The sequence below is a fragment of the Mustelus asterias genome, unplaced genomic scaffold (genome assembly GCF_964213995.1).
Source record: "Mustelus asterias unplaced genomic scaffold, sMusAst1.hap1.1 HAP1_SCAFFOLD_1556, whole genome shotgun sequence".
Taxonomy (NCBI): Eukaryota; Metazoa; Chordata; class Chondrichthyes; order Carcharhiniformes; family Triakidae; genus Mustelus; species Mustelus asterias.
The window spans coordinates 18,313-37,500 of record NW_027591501.1 but is presented as its reverse complement, the minus strand read 5'-3'; the positions used below and the strand labels follow the sequence as shown (position 1 = coordinate 37,500).

At 46.5% G+C, this 19,188-nt stretch overlaps 1 protein-coding gene across 1 annotated transcript in view; it reads right to left on the bottom strand.

Annotated features, from left to right (window-relative positions):
• Positions 1-18,848, bottom strand: part of LOC144488428 (pancreatic secretory granule membrane major glycoprotein GP2-like) — a gene marked incomplete at its 5' end in the record, with an annotated part of 30,312 nt that extends 11,464 nt beyond the window's left edge. Inside the window, 4 exons of the mRNA XM_078206501.1 lie at positions 10,835-10,921; positions 13,484-13,648; positions 13,742-13,818; positions 18,704-18,848. Coding sequence (XP_078062627.1) covers positions 10,835-10,921; positions 13,484-13,648; positions 13,742-13,818; positions 18,704-18,848 — 474 coding nt within the window. The remainder of the gene's footprint in view (positions 1-10,834; positions 10,922-13,483; positions 13,649-13,741; positions 13,819-18,703) is intronic.
• Positions 18,849-19,188: the final 340 nt, after the last annotated feature.

Genomic DNA, 19,188 nt, shown 5'->3' with positions numbered 1-19,188 from the left:
TTTTTCTGAATGCTGGGCGGAATTGAAACTTGGAGTGTTTCAGATCCATTTTCTGGGCGAGTTTTCAGGCCCCCCATACGCACTCTGCCTGTAAAAATATCAGCACGCCTGTTGCTCGCTGCAGAAGCCTATGGGCGGGGCTTAACACACCCGAAAACCCTGCAGAGGGAGGAAGTGCGCACGGGCAGGCCTCTGATGCTGCACATGCGCGTCAGCAGCAGCAGGGGTCTGACAGAAAATAGAGAGCTGTCAGGCCCCTGCTAGTACAGGCTGCCTGAAGCAGTTCCCCCCAACCGTGCAATCGCAAGGGTCTGCGGCCTGAGATATAGCCCCCACTGACACTTCCTGCTGCCTTGACTGTTCGCAGACCACCCCTTCCCCCATTGGTCACAGGCCCGTTGCCCTCCCCCCACCGATCGCAGACCTGCCGCCCTCCCCCCATTGATCGCTGCAGAGTGGCAGCGGGCCCTGTCCCCCATTAGTCCCGCCCCATCCACTATTTAGCCCACCCCCATTGCTCCCCGCCAAAACTGTCCGGTGGGCATTGCCCAGGTGGCATTGCCAGTCTGGCACTGCCCAAGGGGCATCCCCCCTTCCCCTCGGCCTCCCAGGTTGGGGGGGGGGGGGGTGGCCTCAATGGCCTCTGGTTCCACTGGCGATGGCAAATTGACTCTTTCCCATTCATGCAGAGCATGTCTATTTCTCGCTGGAGAGAGATCATAAAGAGAGGTGGGCCCAGATGATTGAGTGTCAGACTCACTAAGCCGATGTAAAACATCATTATAATACATTTCTATATGTTAACTTACCTCTTGCCCATCTGTGGTGTGAGGCTGACCGCGCTGGAAATGCAGCACTTGTAAAATGGCGCCGGTTGCAAACAAATGGTGCCAATTGTGCTCAGTGCTTTCCGCCTGACTTTACTAAAGCATCGCGGCCAAATACACGGTAATACTGCCTCCAGTGTGTTTCCATTTCATAGAATCATAGAGTGCAGAAGAAACCCTTCAGGCCAACGAGTCCGCACTGACACATTAGAAACACCTGAACTCCGACCTAATCCCATTTGCCAGCACTTGGTCCATCGCCCTGAATGTTATGACATGCCAAGTGCTCATCCAGGTATTTTTTAAAGGATGTGAGGCATCCCGCCTCCACCACCCTCCCAGGCAGCACATTCCAAACCATTGACAGCCTCTGGGTATAAAAGATTTTCCTCACATTCCCCCTAAACCCCCTGCCCCTCACTTTCAACCTATGTCCCCTTGTGGCTGACCCTTCAACTAAGGGGAACAACTGCTCCTTATCCACTCTGTCCATGTCTCTCATAAGCTTGTATACCTCGATCAGGTCTCCCCTCAGCCTTGTCTGCTCCAACGAAAATAACCCAAGCCGACACAACCACTCTTCATAACTTAAATGTTCCACATCAGGCAGCATCCTGGTGAATCTTCTCTGCACCACCTCCAATGCAATCACATCCTTCCGATAATGTGGTGAGCAGAACTGCACACAGTGCTCTAGCTGTGTACTCACCAAAGTTGCAACATAAGTTCTCTGCTTTTGTAATCTATGCCTCGATTGATAAAGGCAGGTATCCCATATGACTTTTTCACCACCCTACTAACCTGCCCTTCCGCTTTCAGAGATCTGTGGACAAATACACCAAGGTCCCTTTGTTCCACAGAACTTCCGAGTGTCCTACCATTCATTGAATACTTTCTTGTCAAATTACTCCTTCCAAAGTGTATCACCTCACATTTTTCAGGGTTAAATCCCATCTGCCACTTATCTGCCCATTTTGTCTATGTCTTCCTGTAGCCCAAGACGCTCTGCCTCACTGTTAAGCACCTGTCCAATCTTTGTGTCATCCGCAAACTTACTAACCCTACTCCCCACATAGTCAATGTCATTTATATAAATAATGAATAATAGGGGACCCAACACAGATCCCTGTGGTACGTTGCTGCACACTGGATTCTAGTCACAAAAGCAGCATTCTGTTATCACCCTCTGTCTCCTGCAACTGAGTGTATTTTGAATCCACTTGATCAAATAACCCTCTATCTCATATGAATTTACCTTCTTTACAAGTGTCCCATGTGGGACTTTGTCAAAGGCTTTGCTGAAATCCATATAAACTACATTGACCCCTCGTCTACACACCTAGTCAACTAACACGTCAGTCAACGACACATGGTAGCACAGTGGTTAGCACTGCTGCTTCACAGCACCAGGGACCTGGGTTCGATTCCCGGCTCGGGTCACTGTCTGTGTGGAGTTTGCACATTCTCCTCGTGTCTGCGTGGGTTTCCTCCGGGTGCACCGGTTTCCTCCCACAGTCCAAAGATGTGCGGGTTAGGTTTGATTGGCCATGCTGAAATTGCCCCTTCGTGTCCTGAGATGCACAGGTTAGAGGGATTAGTGGGTAAAATATGTAGAGATATGGGGGTAGGGCCTGGGTGGGATTGTGGTCGGTGCAGACTCGATGGGCCGAGGGGCCTCTTTCTGTACTGTAGGATTTCTATGAATCTATGATACTCAAAACATTCAATCAAATTTAAGGCTAGTGTTTGCAAGATATTGAGAATGTGAGAGTTTAAGGTTATTTTAAGTTTAATTATTATTGTTACAAGTAGGCTTACATTAATTTACGGCAATGAAATTACTGTGAAAATCTCAATCTCTGGCACCTGTTCAGATACACAGAGAGAATTTAGCACAGCCAATGCATCTAACCTGCACATCTTTCAGACTGTGGGAGGAACCCGGTGCACCCGGAGGAAACCCATGCAGACACAGGGAGAACGTGCAGACAGTGACCCAAGCCAGGAATCGAACCCATGTCCCTGGTGCTGTGAGGAAATAGTGCAAACAGCTGTGACACTGAGATACAGGAAGATAGAGAATGACTGTGTGTAAGGGAGAGAAACGGCAAAATACAAAGAATGTGTGAGTGTGAAAGAAAGATACAGCAAGACATAGCAAATGTCTGTGTGTGAAAGAGATGGTAGTCATGATGTGGAGATGCTGCTGTTGGACTGGGGTGAACACAGTAAGAGTTTTAGTGACACCAGATATCCACTCCATCTGAGGAAGGAGCAGCGCTCCGAAAGATAATGGCATTTGCTACCAAGTAAACCTGTTGGACTTTAATGTGGTGTTGTTAAAACTCTTACTGCGAAAGAGATACAGCGAGATATAGAGAACGTGTATGTGTGTGAGGGAGAGTCATAGAGTCATAGAGAGGTTTACAGCATGGAAACAGGCCCTTCGGCCCAACTTGTTCATTCCTGCCTTTTTTTAAAAACCACTAAGCTTGTCCCAATTGCCCGTGCTTGGTCCATATCCCTCTATACCCATCTTACCCATGTAACTGTCTAAATGCTTTTTAAAAGACACAATTGTACCCGCCTCCACTACTACCTCTGGCAGCTCGTCCCAGACACTCACCACCCTCTGTGTGAAAAAATTGCCCCTCTGGACACTTTTGTATCTCTCCCCTCTCACCTTAAACCTATGCCCTCTCGTTTTAAACTTTGTCCTTTTTCGTTTGGGAAAAGATGTTGACGATCGAGCTGATCTATGCCCCTCATTATTTTATAGGCCTCTATAAGATACGGAAAGGTAAAGAATGTTTGCATATTTGATATAACAGGCTAGAGGGAATGTGTCCGATGTGAGAGACAGATACAGCAAGATATAGGAAATGTGAGTGTGAGAGAGAGATACAGCAAGATAGAGAGTGCGTGTGTGAGAGAGAGAGAGATACAACAACAAGCTCGAGGGAATATGTCTGTTTGAGAGAGAGAGGTATAACGAGATATAGAGAATGTGTGTGTGTGAGAGAGAGAGATATACAGCAAGATATAGAGATAGAGTGTAAGAGAGAGAGAAACCGTATGGCCAATCCACCTAACCCGCACATCTTTGGACTGTGGGAGGAAATCGGAGCACATAGAGCAAACCCATGTCGACACGGGGAGAATGTGCAGACTCCACACAGACAGTAACCGAGGCCGGAATTAAACCTGAATCCCTGGCACTGTGAGACAGCAGTGCTAACCACTGTGCCAACGTGTCATCCGATGTGGGCGAGTGAGAGAGATACAGCAAAATATAGAGACTGTGTGAGTATGAGTGAGAGATACAGCAGGATATAGAGAATGTCTGTGAGTATGAGAGAGAGATAATGTGGAGATAGAACATAGAACATAGAACATAGAACAGTACAGCACAGAACAGGCCCTTCGGCCCACGATGTTGTGCCGAGCTTTATCTGAAACCAAGATCAAGCTATCCCACTCCCTATCATCCTGGTGTGCTCCATGTGCCTATCCAATAACCGCTTAAATGTTTCTAAAGTGTCTGACTCCACTATCACTGCAGGCAGTCCATTCCACACCCCAGCAACTCTCTGCGTAAAGAACCTACCTCTGATATCCGTCCTGTATCTCCCACCACGAACCCTATAGTTATGCCCCCTTGTAATAGCTCCATCCACCCGAGGAAATAGTCTTTGAACGTTCACTCTATCTATCCCCTTCATCATTTTATACACCTCTATTAAGTCTCCCCTCAGCCTCCTCCGCTCCAGAGAGAACAGCCCTAGCTCCCTCAACCTTTCCTCATATGACCTACCCTCCAAACCAGGCAGCATCCTGGTAAATCTCCTCTGCACTCTTTCCAGCGCTTCCACATCCTTCTTATAGTGAGGTGACCAGAACTGCACACAATATTCCAAATGTGGTCTCACCAAGGTCCTGTACAGTTGCAGCATAACCCCACGGCTCTTAAACTCCAACCCCCTGTTAATAAAAGCTAACACACTATAGGCCTTCTTCACAGCTCTATCCACTTGACTGGCAACCTTTAGAGATCTGTGGATATGGACCCCAAGATCTCTCTGTTCCTCCACAGTCTTCAGAACCCTACCTTTGACCCTGTAATCCACATTTAAATTTGTCCTACCAAAATGAATCACCTCACATTTATCAGGGTTAAACTCCATTTGCCATTTTTCAGCCCAGCTTTGCATCCTATCTATGTCTCTTTGCAGCCTACAACAGCCCTCCACCTCATCCACTACTCCACCAATCTTGGTGTCATCAGCAAATTTACTGATCCACCCTTCAGCCCCCTCCTCTAAGTCATTAATAAAAATCACAAAGAGCAGAGGACCAAGCACTGATCCCTGCGGCACACCGCTAGCAACCTGCCTCCAATCCGAAAATTTTCCATCGACCACCACCCTCTGTCTTCGGTCAGACAGCCAGTTACCTATCCAATCGGCCAACTTTCCCTCTATCCCACACCTCCTCACTTTCATCATAAGCCGACCATGGGGGACCTTATCAAACGCCTTACTAAAATCCATGTATATGACATCAACTGCCCTACCTTCATCAACACACTTAGTTACCTCCTCAAAAAATTCTATCAAATTTGTGAGGCACGACTTGCCCTTCACGAATCCGTGCTGACTATCTCGGATTAATCCGCATCTTTCTAAATGGTCGTAAATCCCGTCCCTAAGGACCCTTTCCATCAATTTACCAACCACCGAAGTAAGACTAACCGGTCTATAATTACCAGGGTCATTTCTATTCCCTTTCTTAAACAGAGGAACAACATTCGCCATTCTCCAGTCGTCTGGCACCATCCCCGTGGACAGCGAGGACCCAAAGATCAGCGCCAAAGGCTCTGCAATCTCATCCCTTGCCTCCCACAGAATCCTAGGATACATTTCATCAGGCCCAGGGGACTTATCGACCTTCAGTTTATTCAAAACTGCCAAGACATCCTCCCTCCGAACATCTATTTCCTCCAGCCTATTAGCCTGTAACACCTTCTCTTCCTCAAAAACATGGCCCCTCTCCTTGGTGAACACTGAAGAAAAGTATTCATTCATCACCTCGCCTATCTCTACTGACTCCATACACAAGTTCCCACTACTGTCCTTGACCGGCCCTAACCTCACCCTGGTCATTCTTTTATTCCTCACATAAGATTAAAAAGCCTTGGGGTTTTCCTTGATCCGACCCGCCAAGGACTTCTCATGTCCCCTCCTAGCTCTCCTAAGCCCCTTTTTCAGCTCATTCCTTGCTAACTTGTAACCCTCAATCGAGCCATCTGAACCTTGTTTCCTCATCCCTACATAAGCTTCCCTCTTCCTTTTCACAAGACATTCCACCTCTTTTGTGAACCATGGTTCCCTCACTCGGCCATTTCCTCCCTGCCTGACAGGAACATACCTATCAAGGACATCCAGTATTTGTTCCTTGAAAAAGTTCCACTTTTCATTAGTTCCTTTCTCTGACAGTTTCTGTTCCCAACTTATGCCCCCTAATTCTTGCCTAATCGCATCATAATTACCCCTCCCCCAATTGTAAACCTTGCCCTGCCGTACGGCCCTATCCCTCTCCATTGCAATAACAAAAGACACCGAATTGTGGTCACTATCTCCAAATTGCTCTCCCACAACCAAATCTAACACTTGGCCCGGTTCATTTCCCAGTACCAAATCCAATGTGGCCTCACCTCTAGTCGGCCCATCCACATATTGTGTCAGGAAACCCTCCCGCACACACTGCACAAAAACTGCCCCATCCAAACTATTTGACCTACAAAGGTTCCAATCAATATTTGGAAAGTTAAAGTCCCCCATGACAACTACCCTGTGACCCCCACACATATCCATAATCTGCTTAGCAATTTCTTCCTCCACATCTCTATTACTATTTGGGGGCCTATAGTAAACTCCTAGCAACGTGACCGCTCCTTTCCTATTTCTAACTTCAGCCCATATTACCTCAGTGTGCAGATCCCCCACGAAGTGCCTTTCCGCAGCCGTTAAACTATCCTTGATTAACAATGCCACTCCTCCACCTCTTTTACCAGCTTCCCTACACTTAGTGAAACATCTATACCCCGGAACGTCCAACAACCATTCCTGTCCTTGTTCTACCCACGTCTCCGTAATGGCCACAACATCGTAGTCCCAAGTACCAATCCACGCCCCAAGTTCATCTACCTTGTTCCGGATGCTCCTTGCATTGAAGTAGACACACTTCAACCCACCTTCCTGTCTACCAGTACCCACCCTTGACCCTGATACCTTCCCCAATACCTCACCACCCTCTCTGACTTCTGGACTACAACTCCCTTTCCCACTCCCCTGACAAATTAGTTTAAACCCCCCTGAAGAGCCGTAACAAATTTCCCTCCGAGGATATTGGTGCCCCTCTGGTTCAGGTGCACCCCGTCCTGTTTGTACAGGTCCCACCTTCCCCAGAACGTGTTCCAATTATCCACGTATCTGAAACCCTCCCTCCTACACCATCCCTGCAACCACATATTTAACTGCACTCTCTCCCTGTTCCTCAACTCGCTATCACGTGGTACCGGCAATGTACCAGAGATGACCACATGTTTTGTCTTGGCTCTCAGCTTCCAGCCCAGCTCCAGAAATTCCTGCTTTAAATCCCCGTCCCTTCTCTTACCTATGTCATTGGTACCAATGTGCACCACGACTTGTGACTGTTTCCCCTCCCCCTTCAGAATCTGGAAAACACGGTCTGAGACATCACGGACCTTGGCATCCGGTAGGCAACATACCATCCGTGAGTCTCTTTTGCTGCCACAGAACCTCCTATCTATCCCTCTAACTAACGAGTCCCCAATAACTATCGCCCTCCCGCTCTCCCCCTTTCCCTCCCGAGCCACAGAGACGGACACAGTGCTGGAGATCCTCTCACTGCGGCTCCCCACTGGTATGTCATCCCCCTCAACCGTATCCAAAGCGGAATACTTGTTGCTAAGGGGAATGACCACCGGGGATCCCTGCACGGACTGCTTCCTCCCAGCCCCTCTCACCGTCACCCATCTGTTTTCAATCCTCGGAGTAACTGTATTCCTAAAGCTTGTGTCTATGGCCATCTCTGCGTCCCTGATGATCCTAAGTTCATCCAACTCCAGCTCCAGTTCCCTAACACGGTTTTGGAGGAGCTGCAGATGGGTGCACTTCCCACAGGTGTAATCAGTAGGGACACTGTCGTCGTCCCTCACCTCAAACATAGTGCAAGAGGAACATTGCACTGCCTGCACACCCATCCCCTCTAGATACCTTGCCAGTACCAGGTAGAAAGTGCAAAAATGAATTCAAACTCACCCCTACTCGCCCTTTCAGCCTAAGCCCTGTGAGCCAAAGTCTTATAGCTCACACTCTGCTTCCCACACACTCAAGCCCTGTGAGCCAAAGTCTTATAGCTCACACTCTGCTTCCCACACACTCAAGCCCTGTGAGCCAAAGTCTTATAGCTCACACTCTGCTTCCCACACACTACGCTGCCCGCTCCCGACGCTGCCCGCTGTATACTGCAGCCTACCTTTAATACTTCACGCGCTTAAAGAAACCCTTCCCAGACTCCTTTGCTGCCCACTTCTAGTTTTCACTTTAAACTTGAAAAACTGCTGTTAAAGTAAAGGCCAAAAAAATACACACACTAGCTGACTAATTAAATAAATAAACAATTCAATTAATCCAATTAATCTCTTACCAACACTGCTGCCTTCAATCACCCCTCTCAGCTTGCTCCAGTGGACTGGGGTAAGCACAGTAAGAAGTCTCACAACACCAGGCTAAAGTCCAACAGTTTTATTTGGTAGCACAAGCCACAAGCTTTCTGAGCGCTGCTCCTTCATCAGATGAGTGGGAGTTCTGATATACAGAATATATACAGGATATAGAGAATGTGTGAGTGAGAGAGAGAGATACAGCAGGATATAGAGAATGTGTGAGTGAGAGAGAGAGATACAGCAGGATATAGAGAATGTGTGAGTGAGAGAGAGAGAGAAATACAGCAGGATATAGAGAATGTGTGAGTGAGAGAGAGAGATACAGCAGGATATAGAGAATGTGTGTGAGAGAGAGAGATACAGCAGGATATAGAGAATGTGTGAGTGAGAGAGAGAGATACAGCAGGATATAGAGAATGTGTGAGTGAGAGAGAGAGACAGCAGGATATAGAGAATGTGTGAGTGAGAGAGAGAGACAGCAGGATATAGAGAATGTGTGAGTGAGAGAGAGAGATACAGCAGGATATAGAGAATGTGTGAGTGAGAGAGAGATACAGCAGGATATAGAGAATATGTGAGTGAGAGAGAGATACAGCAGGATATAGAGAATGTGTGAGTGAGAGAGAGATACAGCAGGATATAGAGAATGTGTGAGTGAGAGAGAGAGAGAGAAATACAGCAGGATATAGAGAATGTGTGAGTGAGAGAGATACAGCAGGATATAGAGAATGTGTGTGAGAGAGAGAGATACAGCAGGATATAGAGAATGTGTGAGTGAGAGAGAGAGATACAGCAGGATATAGAGAATGTGTGTGAGAGAGAGAGATACAGCAGGATATAGAGAATGTGTGAGTGAGAGAGAGAGAGAGATACAGCAGGATATAGAGAATGTGTGAGTGAGAGAGAGAGATACAGCAGGATATAGAGAATGTGTGAGTGAGGGAGAGAGATACAGCAGGATATGGAGAATGTCTGTGTGGGTGAGCATATGAAAGAGAAATGAAAAAGCAAGAGTGGCAAAATCTTTAAAGAAATAGTTGGTCAATTATCCAGTGAGTGAATTAGAACCTTGTGCAATCTGATCCAAGTGCGGAGACCACTTTCTTCCCCATCATGTCACACATGCAGCCAATGTTCAAACCCCAATAATGTCCAATTTAAAAATCTGCAAGTTGCTGCTCCACCAATCACAGCAAATGTGGCAGAGGAACAGCCTGTGATTGGAGCTGTGGTGTGAATGTGAAGGTCCATGATGCATTCTCACTCTCATGGCCGCCCTTGCAGTCTCCCCTACAGGAACATAGGGATCTGAATGATCGCACAGCCTCCTACTCCCTTTCAGTCAGTGATTTCCAAACCCTGACCACCCTTTGGCTGAAAATATTTTCTTTTCATTTCCCCTTTAAATTTTTAGCCAATAACTCTCAATCTGTACCCCCGCCCCTTCCCACAGTTACTAAACACTCTGCAAAGGTAAATTGTCCCTTCCCATCCACACTATCTAGATCAACCAATCAATGCTCACCTCTTCAAAAGACAACAAACCCAGCCTATCCAATCTTTCAAAACAAAACAGAAAAGGCTGGAAAATCTCAGCAGGTCTGACAGGCATCTGTGGAGAGAGAATAGAGCTAACGATTCGAGTCTGGATGACCCTTCACCAGAGTTCCAGCTCGGACCCTTCGTCAGAAGTCCTGACTTTCGGCACGGAGCTGATTGTGCTGACAAAAAAACACTTGAGAGACTCGCGACCGGCGCTCGCTAAAGGCCCCCAGCTGCTGTGTCCCGGTTTGCAGCACAGTGGGCCCGAGAGTCCCGGCCTGTATCTTTATTCAAATAGGGAGACCAAAACTGTGCCCAGATTTTATGATGTGGTCCCACCAAGACCCTGTACAGCTGCAGTAAAACGTGCTCACATTACATTCCATTGCCCTGACAAGACCAACATTTCACTTCTGTCCTAACCACTGATGAGACCATTATCGTGATGTGGTGATTTATGGAGCAGGACAGCCAGGTCCCTCTGTACCTCCCAGTTCACCAATCTCTCTACATTTCAATCATCTGAAGCTTTTCTATTGATTCTGACCAGTCACACTTTCTGGGTGACCACAAACACCAATGACAAAATAAACATGCACTGATAGCAAAATGATTGGAACAGAATCCCACTCCCCTCACACAATCCATCTCACTCCCCTCGCCCACTCTGTCCATAGCAACCCTTCTCTCAGTTTGATTTTCAAAATGCTAATACCTGATGCTGCTGTAACGTTCCAATGAGGCGAATCATAAGGCGGGCTGGTCTGTGGTGTGGGCGGTTGGGTTGGAACTGGACCAGCTTCTGTGAATGAGGAACAGAAAGGTGAGAGAATGTGTGAGAGCAACATCCAACACGAACACAAAATACAGTGAGGAACAGGAGTCTGTAAGTCAAACATGAACTCTGCCCATCCACACAGACGCTGTCACCATGGTGAATACTTGACATTGTTCTCACCAATCGCCAAACTCAGATTCAAACCATTGTGAGAGCTCAGCCAATGATATTGTAGAGGCAAAACTGTCTCTGCAATCGTCCGAATGTGACTTCGAACCAGACTGGACCCACATGGGTCATCCCACACTCCACACTGGATAGCCCATGCGAGGCAGCCCACACCCCCAAACAGGACCCCCAACACGGGACCCTTTATACAGGATAGTACACACACTCCTGACCCCCTAACTGACTCTTGCACAAATCAGCTGTCAGTAAGAAACCCAAACCCCACCCCTGCCAATCCCCCCCCCCCATAACCATTGCCGATGTGAACCAACACCCTGACCCCGTGTCCGACCAGACTGCTACACCCACTCCCCGCATACCCTGGCCAATCCTCTACATGAACTGGCTAGTGCCCTCATGCACCGCCCCCCCGCCCCCCCCCCCCCCCCCCCCCCCACCAAAAAAAACTGACTTAACAGTCTGACTGCACACAACCCCCACCCCCCCATGAGCAAACACTCCAGCCCCCGTGACCGATCCAACAACCCCCCCACTTCCATAACCAAACCCTGCACCCCTTGCATGACCAACCCTCCCCCACCTCTGCCACCCCTTCCTGACCGAGTCCCCTCCCCTAAATCCCCACACTCCCTCCCCCACTCCCTTGTTTGCTGTTCTGTTATTTTCAGTGGGAGTTTTATTTGCAGTTGCCTGACAGAAGTTGTTGCGGTACAAAAGGGGTATGAGCTCCTTCACTCCATTGTTTCTGGCTCGAAAGCCAGTGTCTCCCTGCACTGCCTGAATTTTCATATATGCCCACATTATACTGCATTTTTCAGATTTCTGTCCACACATATCAATCTCCTTTTATATCCTCTTCACAATTTACTTTCCTACCTATCTTTGTGGTGACAGCAAATTTAGCAACCATACCTTCAGTTCCTTCATTTACGTTGCTATTCAAATGTCCCTTTAGCATCCATGATGACTGAGATTCCACAGCCCTCTGCAATGGAGAATTCCGAGGATTCACAACCCTCGGATTTTATGAATTAAAAAAAAATCTTCCCCTTGCTCCTAAGTGGCGTACCCATATTTTGAAATTCTGTCCCCTGGTTCGAGTCCCAAAGTGAAGAATCCTATCCTCACACTTAGGTCAAAATAGAAGAATTGTTGGGGTTGAATCTGGGTTCATAACATACCTTGGGGACCCTAACGTTGCTACTTTGCTACTCCTGAACTCAATCCCTCTGGCAATAGAAGCTAATAAACCATTAGCTTCATAATTGTTCATTGCTCCTGCATTCTAGCTTTTAGTGATTTATTGGAAAGAATCATAGAATCATAGAAACCCAACAGTACAGAAAGAGGCCATTCGGCCCAACGAGTCTGCACCGACCACAATCCCAACCAGGCCCGACCCCCATATATTTTTACCCACTAATCCCTCTAACCTACACATCTCAGGACACGAAGGGGCAATTTTAGCATCGCCAATCAACCTAACCCGCACATCTTTGGACCGTGGGAGGAAACCGGAGCACCCGGAGGAAACCCACGCAGACACGAGGAGAATGTGCAAACTCCACACAGACACTGACCCAAGCCGGGAATCGAACCCAGGTCCCTGGAGCTGTGAAGCAGCAGTGCTTTGACGAGGGATTCCTAATCTCGCACCATTTCAGAAATACTCCACACACTTGTTCCTCCTCGCAAATTGTAAGCATAACCTTATATTTTCTACGTTATATTCTATCTGACATCTACTTGTCCACTCACTAAGCCCTTTTGGAAGAACATATTTAGTCCCCACATCCAAATTATTGATCAAAATTGTGAACAGCTGGGGCCCAAGCTCTGACCCTTGTGGTTCCCTCTGGTCAGAGGCTGCTAACGCCAGAATGAGCTGTTTATTGTCACTCTGCTTTCTGCCTGTTAACCAATCTTTAATCGATGCCAGTATATTACCTCCTATCCCAATGCTTTATTTGTGTTGACCAACTTTCCATTGCTGACCTGATCAAAAGCCTTCTGAAACTCCAGGAACACTGCATCCACTTTTCTCAATTATGTTAGGAATATCCTCACAAACCTCCAACATGTTTGTCAAACGTGATTCACCATTGATTAATCCATGTTGACTATGCCCAATCACATCTTCATTATCAAAATGTCTATTCCACAACTCCTTGAGAATTAATTATTTTAATTTCCCTCCTTGTGCAGGAAGGTTAGTGAGTGAGTGAAGGGCGACAAACGGGCTATCAGAGTGTCTGAATCATTTCCCTTTGCTAAAAATTATACTTTGAGTGTCAGTCCCTTACAAAGCAGAGGCTCTCGTGTAACTTTGTCAGTTGAGCTGCTGAGCTGGGACATCCCAGAGTTTTCTCTTTACATCATTTCCAAACACCAATGTACCTGTGCAGTAAGCGAGGGAACAGGCAGGTGACTTCTTCAACTCATAAACAAAGAAATTGTAGCAGCGTTTGATCTTTATTTCTTGGTGCCAGCGACAGGTGTTTCCACTCCAGTGAAAACAAACTGTCCTCTTTACTATCCCTTCACGCAGACTGGGATGAGATCCTGAAATGAGGAATAGAAAGATTGAAAAGTGTCTCCAGTGTGAATTGTGTTGGACAGTCAATGTCAATCTGATGTAACAGAGTCTGAAATTACCTTTTAACCAGCCTGTGGCGTGTGTGGAGCAACGTCTTACTGGAACAACAGTCTCAGGAATGGTCGAACTACCAGGACTGAAAGGACAATCACACAGTTCATCGCTGTACTGATGCAATCCAAATAAAAAGAGGCTGCAAATACTCAGCTGGTCAGGCAGCCTCTGCGGCGAGAAACAGAATAACGTTACCCTTTGTGACGAACCATCTTCAGAGCAGAGGAGTTATCACAACACCAAACATTAACTCTGTTTATTTCCAGAGATGCTGGCTGACCTGCTGTATATTTCCAGCATTTTATTTTTGTTATTTCATTATTTTAAGGAAGAGGTGTGTGAAATATTAAATGAGATTAGCTCAGTGAGGGAGGAAATATGAAGATGTTTACCATCCTTGAAAGTGGATATGTCCCCAGGCAGAGACAATTCATACCGGAGGCTGCTGAGGAAAGCAAGGGAAGATGTAACAAAGACACAAAGCATCTTCACCCATCAACTGTGCCTATAGATGTGGAGCTGGAAAAGTATTGACATTGATTAAGAGACAGCCGGAGTAATTACAGAGCATTCAGCCTCATGTCTGTGGTGGGAAAATAATGGGAAATAATTCTGTGAAATAATAGAAATCATCATTTGGGAAGGTTTAAATAAATTTGAGTCAGAATGGATTTGTTCAAATAAGTCAAGTCTCAATAACTTGATTACATTGATTGGCAAAGTAACATGGAGAGTTGATGAGTGTAACATATATGATATAGTCCACAAGGGTTTTAGCAAGAGCTTTGACAAGGTCAAACAAGACTCACTCGTCAGGAAATTGGAAGGAGAGTTGGATGCCAATTGTCTCAATGTCAGAAGCAAAGGGTTGTGGGTAGTGTGGTTATTGAGATTGGAAGGTTATTCCCAGTGGAATTCCAGAGGGATCTGTACTGAGTTCCTTGTGTTCTTGTGGTAGTGTCAATGAAATGGAATTAAAAGTTGGGGACATGAATAAGATGTCTGCAGCAGAGATGAAAATCGTTCATGCGCTTGATAGTGAGGAAGAAAGCTGTAAACAGCAGGAAGATATCGATGGATTGGTCAGGTGGGTAGATGTGTGAGCAATAGAACTCAATGTGGAGAAGTGTGAGGGAATGGGTTTTGGGAGGACAAACACTGGATGGAGAACACACAATGAATGGTGGATATTGAGGTGAGTGGTGGAGCAGAGGGATCTTGGAGTATATGTCTATTGATTGCTGATGATAGCGCGACAGGAAAATAAGGTGCTCAAGATGATGCTGTAGAGATTTTTCTTTATTGATCAAGGACACGATTAGAAGAGGAAGGAGGTGTTTCTCTAATTGTATAAAACAATTGTTAGAGCACAAATAGAGTACAGTGTACAGTTCTGGTCACCACATCACCAAAAGAGTCTGGTAGAGACAATTGATGAGGATGGCCGGCACGGTGGCACAGTGGTTAGCACTGCTGCCTCACAGTGCCAGGGACCCGGGTTCGATTCCCGGCTTGGGTCACTGTCTGTGTGGAGTTTGCACATTCTCCCCATGTCTGCGTGGGTTTCCTCCGGGTGCTCCAGTTTCCTCCAGGGGCAATAGCCAATATAAGTGCATGGGGTTGTGGGGATGTGGCCTAGTGTGACTGTGGTTGGTGCAGACTCGATGGGCCAAATGGCCTTCTTCCACACTGTGGGATTCTATGAGATGTTGGAACATTTTATTCAGGAGGGGAGATTTCATTCTGACATATAACATCAGGAGGTATCTGGATTGAGTGGATTAGGAAGAATCGGTTTTCATTTGCAGAGAGGTCAATGTCCAGGGAGCAAAGATTGAGAATAATTGTGGGAACATTGAGTGGGGGGCGCTGAGGAGGAGTATTTCCACACACCGAGTGGTGTGAACCTCACAGAGCTAGAAGGTGGCACTCTGCTTTTTCAACCAGTATGGATACAATGGATCGAATGGCCTCGTACTGCACCCTGAATTTTAACATGTTTAAACATATTGCCACCCATCCCAGCAAGTCACTTTCCTCTCAGTCACAGAATCGAAAAATGAAACAGTGCAGAAGAGGCCCTTCAGCCCGTCAAGTCTGCATTGATACGTGAGAATCCCCTGACCTTCATACCTAATTCTGGTTACCACCTCTTGGCCCGTAGCCTTGAATGTTATGGCATACCAAGTGCTCATCCAGGTACTTTTGAAAGGATGTGAGGCAACCTGACTCTACCACCCACCAAGGCAGCACATTCCACACCATCACCACCCTCTGGGTAAAATCATTTTCCCTCACATCCATCCTAAGTTTCCTGCCTCTCACCTTGAACTTGGGCCCGTGTGACTGACCCTTCAACTAAGGGGAACAGCTTCTCCCTATTCACTCTGTTCATGTCTCTCAGAATCTTGTACACTTCGATCAGCTCGCCCCTCAGCCTTCTCTGCTCCAGTGAGAACAACCCAAGCCTCTCCAACCTCTCTTCATAACTTAACAGTTCTATCCCAGGCAGCATCCTAGTGGATGGATAATGTGGTGACGAGAACTGCACACAGGACTCTAGCTGTGGCCTCACCAAAGTCCGATACAACTCCAACATAACCTCCCTGCTTTTGTAATCTCTGCCTCCAATAATAAAGGCAAGTGTTTCATATGACTTTTTCACCACCCTACTAATTGTGCTTCTTCCTTCGGTGATCTATGTACAAACATGCCAAGGTCCCTTTTTTCCTCAGAGAGTTCTTAGTGTCATGCCATTCATTGAATACTTCCTTGTCAAATTACTCCTTCCAAACTCATACTTTTCAGGGTTAAATTCCATCTGCCCCTGATCTGCCCATTTGACTATCCCATCTATATCTTCCTGGACCCAACACATTCATATATATAATTAACACCCGACCAATCTTTGTGTCATCTGAAAACTTACTCATCCAGCCCCTCAACATAGTCATTGGTGCCATTAATATAAATGACAAATAATATCAGACCCAGCACAGATCTCTGTGGTACGTGACTAGACGCTGGCTTCCAGTCACAAAAGTAACCTTCTGTCATCACCCTCTGTCTACAACAACTAAGCCAATTTTTAATCCTCATTAAGTTACTCTGTATCCCATGTTCATTTGCCTTCTTTATAAGACTCCTATGTGAGACCTTTTCAAAGGCTTTCACACTTGGAATACTGTGTACAGTTCTGGTCACTCTGTTAGAAAAATATAATATTAAATTATATGGAGAGCGTACAGTGTACAGAAAAGAGTTACCAGGATGTTGCCTAGTATGGAGCATATTAGCTATGAGGAGAGGTTGGAGAAACTTGGTTTGTACTCACTGGAACGATAGAGGTTGAGGGGCGACCTGATAGAAGTCTACAAGGTTATGAGGGTCATGGATAGAGTAGATAGTCAGAAGCTTTTTCCCAGGGTGGAAGAGTCATTTACTTGGGGAGTATAGGTTTAAGGTGCGAGGGGCAAAGTTTAAAGGAGATGTATGAGGCATGTTTTTAACACAGAGGGTGGTGCGTGCCTGGAACTCGCTGCCGGGGCAGGTAGTGGAAGCAGATATGGTCGTGACTTTTAAGGGGCGTCTTGACAAATACATGAATAGGATGGGAATGGAGGGATAAGAAGGGTAGGGGGTTTTAGTTCAGCATGGTTGGTGCAGGTTTGGAGGGCCGAAGGGCTTGTTCCTGTGCTGTAATTCTCTGGAGTGTTGGAGGCTTAGGGGTGATCTTATAGAAGTCAATAAAATAATGAGGGGCATAGATCAGCTTGAACGTCAATATTTTTTCCCAAAGGTAGGGGAGTCTAAAACTAGAGGGCATAGGTTTAAGGGAGAGGGTAGAGATACAGAAGTGTCCAGAGGGGCAATTCTTTCACACAGAGGGTGGTCAGTATCTAGAACAAGCTGCCAGATGCGGTAGTAGTAGAGGCGGGTACAATTTTGTCTTTTAAAAAGCGTTTAGACAGTTACATGTATAAGATGGGTCTATAGGGATATGGGCCAAACGTGGGAAAGTGGGACTAGCTTAGGGGTTACAAAAATTTGGGCGGCACGGTAGCACAGTGGTTAGCACTGCTGCTTCACAGCTCCAGGGTCCCAGGTTCGATTCCCGGCTCGGGTCACTGTCTGTGTGGAGTTTGCACATTCTCCTCGTGTCTGCGTGGGTTTCCTCTGGGTGCTCCGGTTTCCTCCCACAGTCCAAAGATGTGCGGGTTAGGTTGATTGGCCAGGTTCAAAATTGCCCCTTAGAGTCCTGAGATGCGTAGGTTAGAGGGATTAGCAAGTAAATATGTGGGGATAGGGCCTGGGTGGGATTGTGGTCGGTGCAGACTCGATGGGCCGAATGGCCTCCTTCTGCACTGTAGGGTTTCTATGATTTCTATGATTTCTATAAAAAGGGCAGCATGGTTAAGTTGGGCCAAAGGGCCTGTTTCCATGCTGTAAACTTCTATGACTCTGACTCCACAAAACTGGTCACCTCCTAAAAAAAATCAATGAAATTTGTTAGGCATGACCTCCCTCCGATAAAGCCATGCTGACCTAACCTCTCCAAGTGGAAATAGATGCTGTCCTTCAGAATTTCCTCCAATGGATTACCTACCACTGATGTGAAACTCACTGGTCTGTCGTTTATGATGTCTTATGTCTACAACCCTTCTGAAACAGCAGAACCACATTATCTGTCGTCTGAGCCCCTGCAATCTACTTCCTCGCCTTCCACAGCAGCTTGGGACACAATTCATCTGGAGCTGGAGATTTGTCCGATTTGGAGCCTGCAAACAGCTCCAATACCTTGTTCTTTCCTGTGTCACACCTCAGTGTCTCTCTCCCAATATTCCCCATGCTTCACTCTGTAGAATGCGCATCTTCCCTTTCCCAGTATTCCCTTTGCTCTGAATGATGATCCCAGTCTCTTTGCTGTTTCATTGACGGGTTTAACAGAGATTTCCCCTGGATCTTACCTTTTGAATCTGTACCATCCAAGAACAAGACTCTGATCACATTGAACCGAATCAGAACACAGATTCCCCACACAGTTTGTGCTCCTCCATGGCTGGTTCAGAACTCTGTGTTTTACACACGGGTCGAAGGATTTGGAGACTGCAGCTAAATAACAGCAAGATGTTTATTGTTAACAAAAAATTTCAGAAATGTTACACACTGGCTCGTCTCCATGGAGACATTTAAAATCCTCCATTTCAGCCATTTCTCTGATATCAAATCCTTGAAATGTCAGCTGGAAACTTTGCTCCTTTTTGAAACCAGTTTTCACTGCAATTCCCAGCTCAGTGAAACATCAGACTTTGTATTTTAAAATATTTATTCTTTCAGCCTGGAAATCGCCACTGAATTTCACACCCAGGTTGAAAACGTTTCCAGGGAGTGACCTGGAGCAGAGTCAACACTGTCGTCACTGTGTGTAATAAGATGATGCTCAGTTACATCT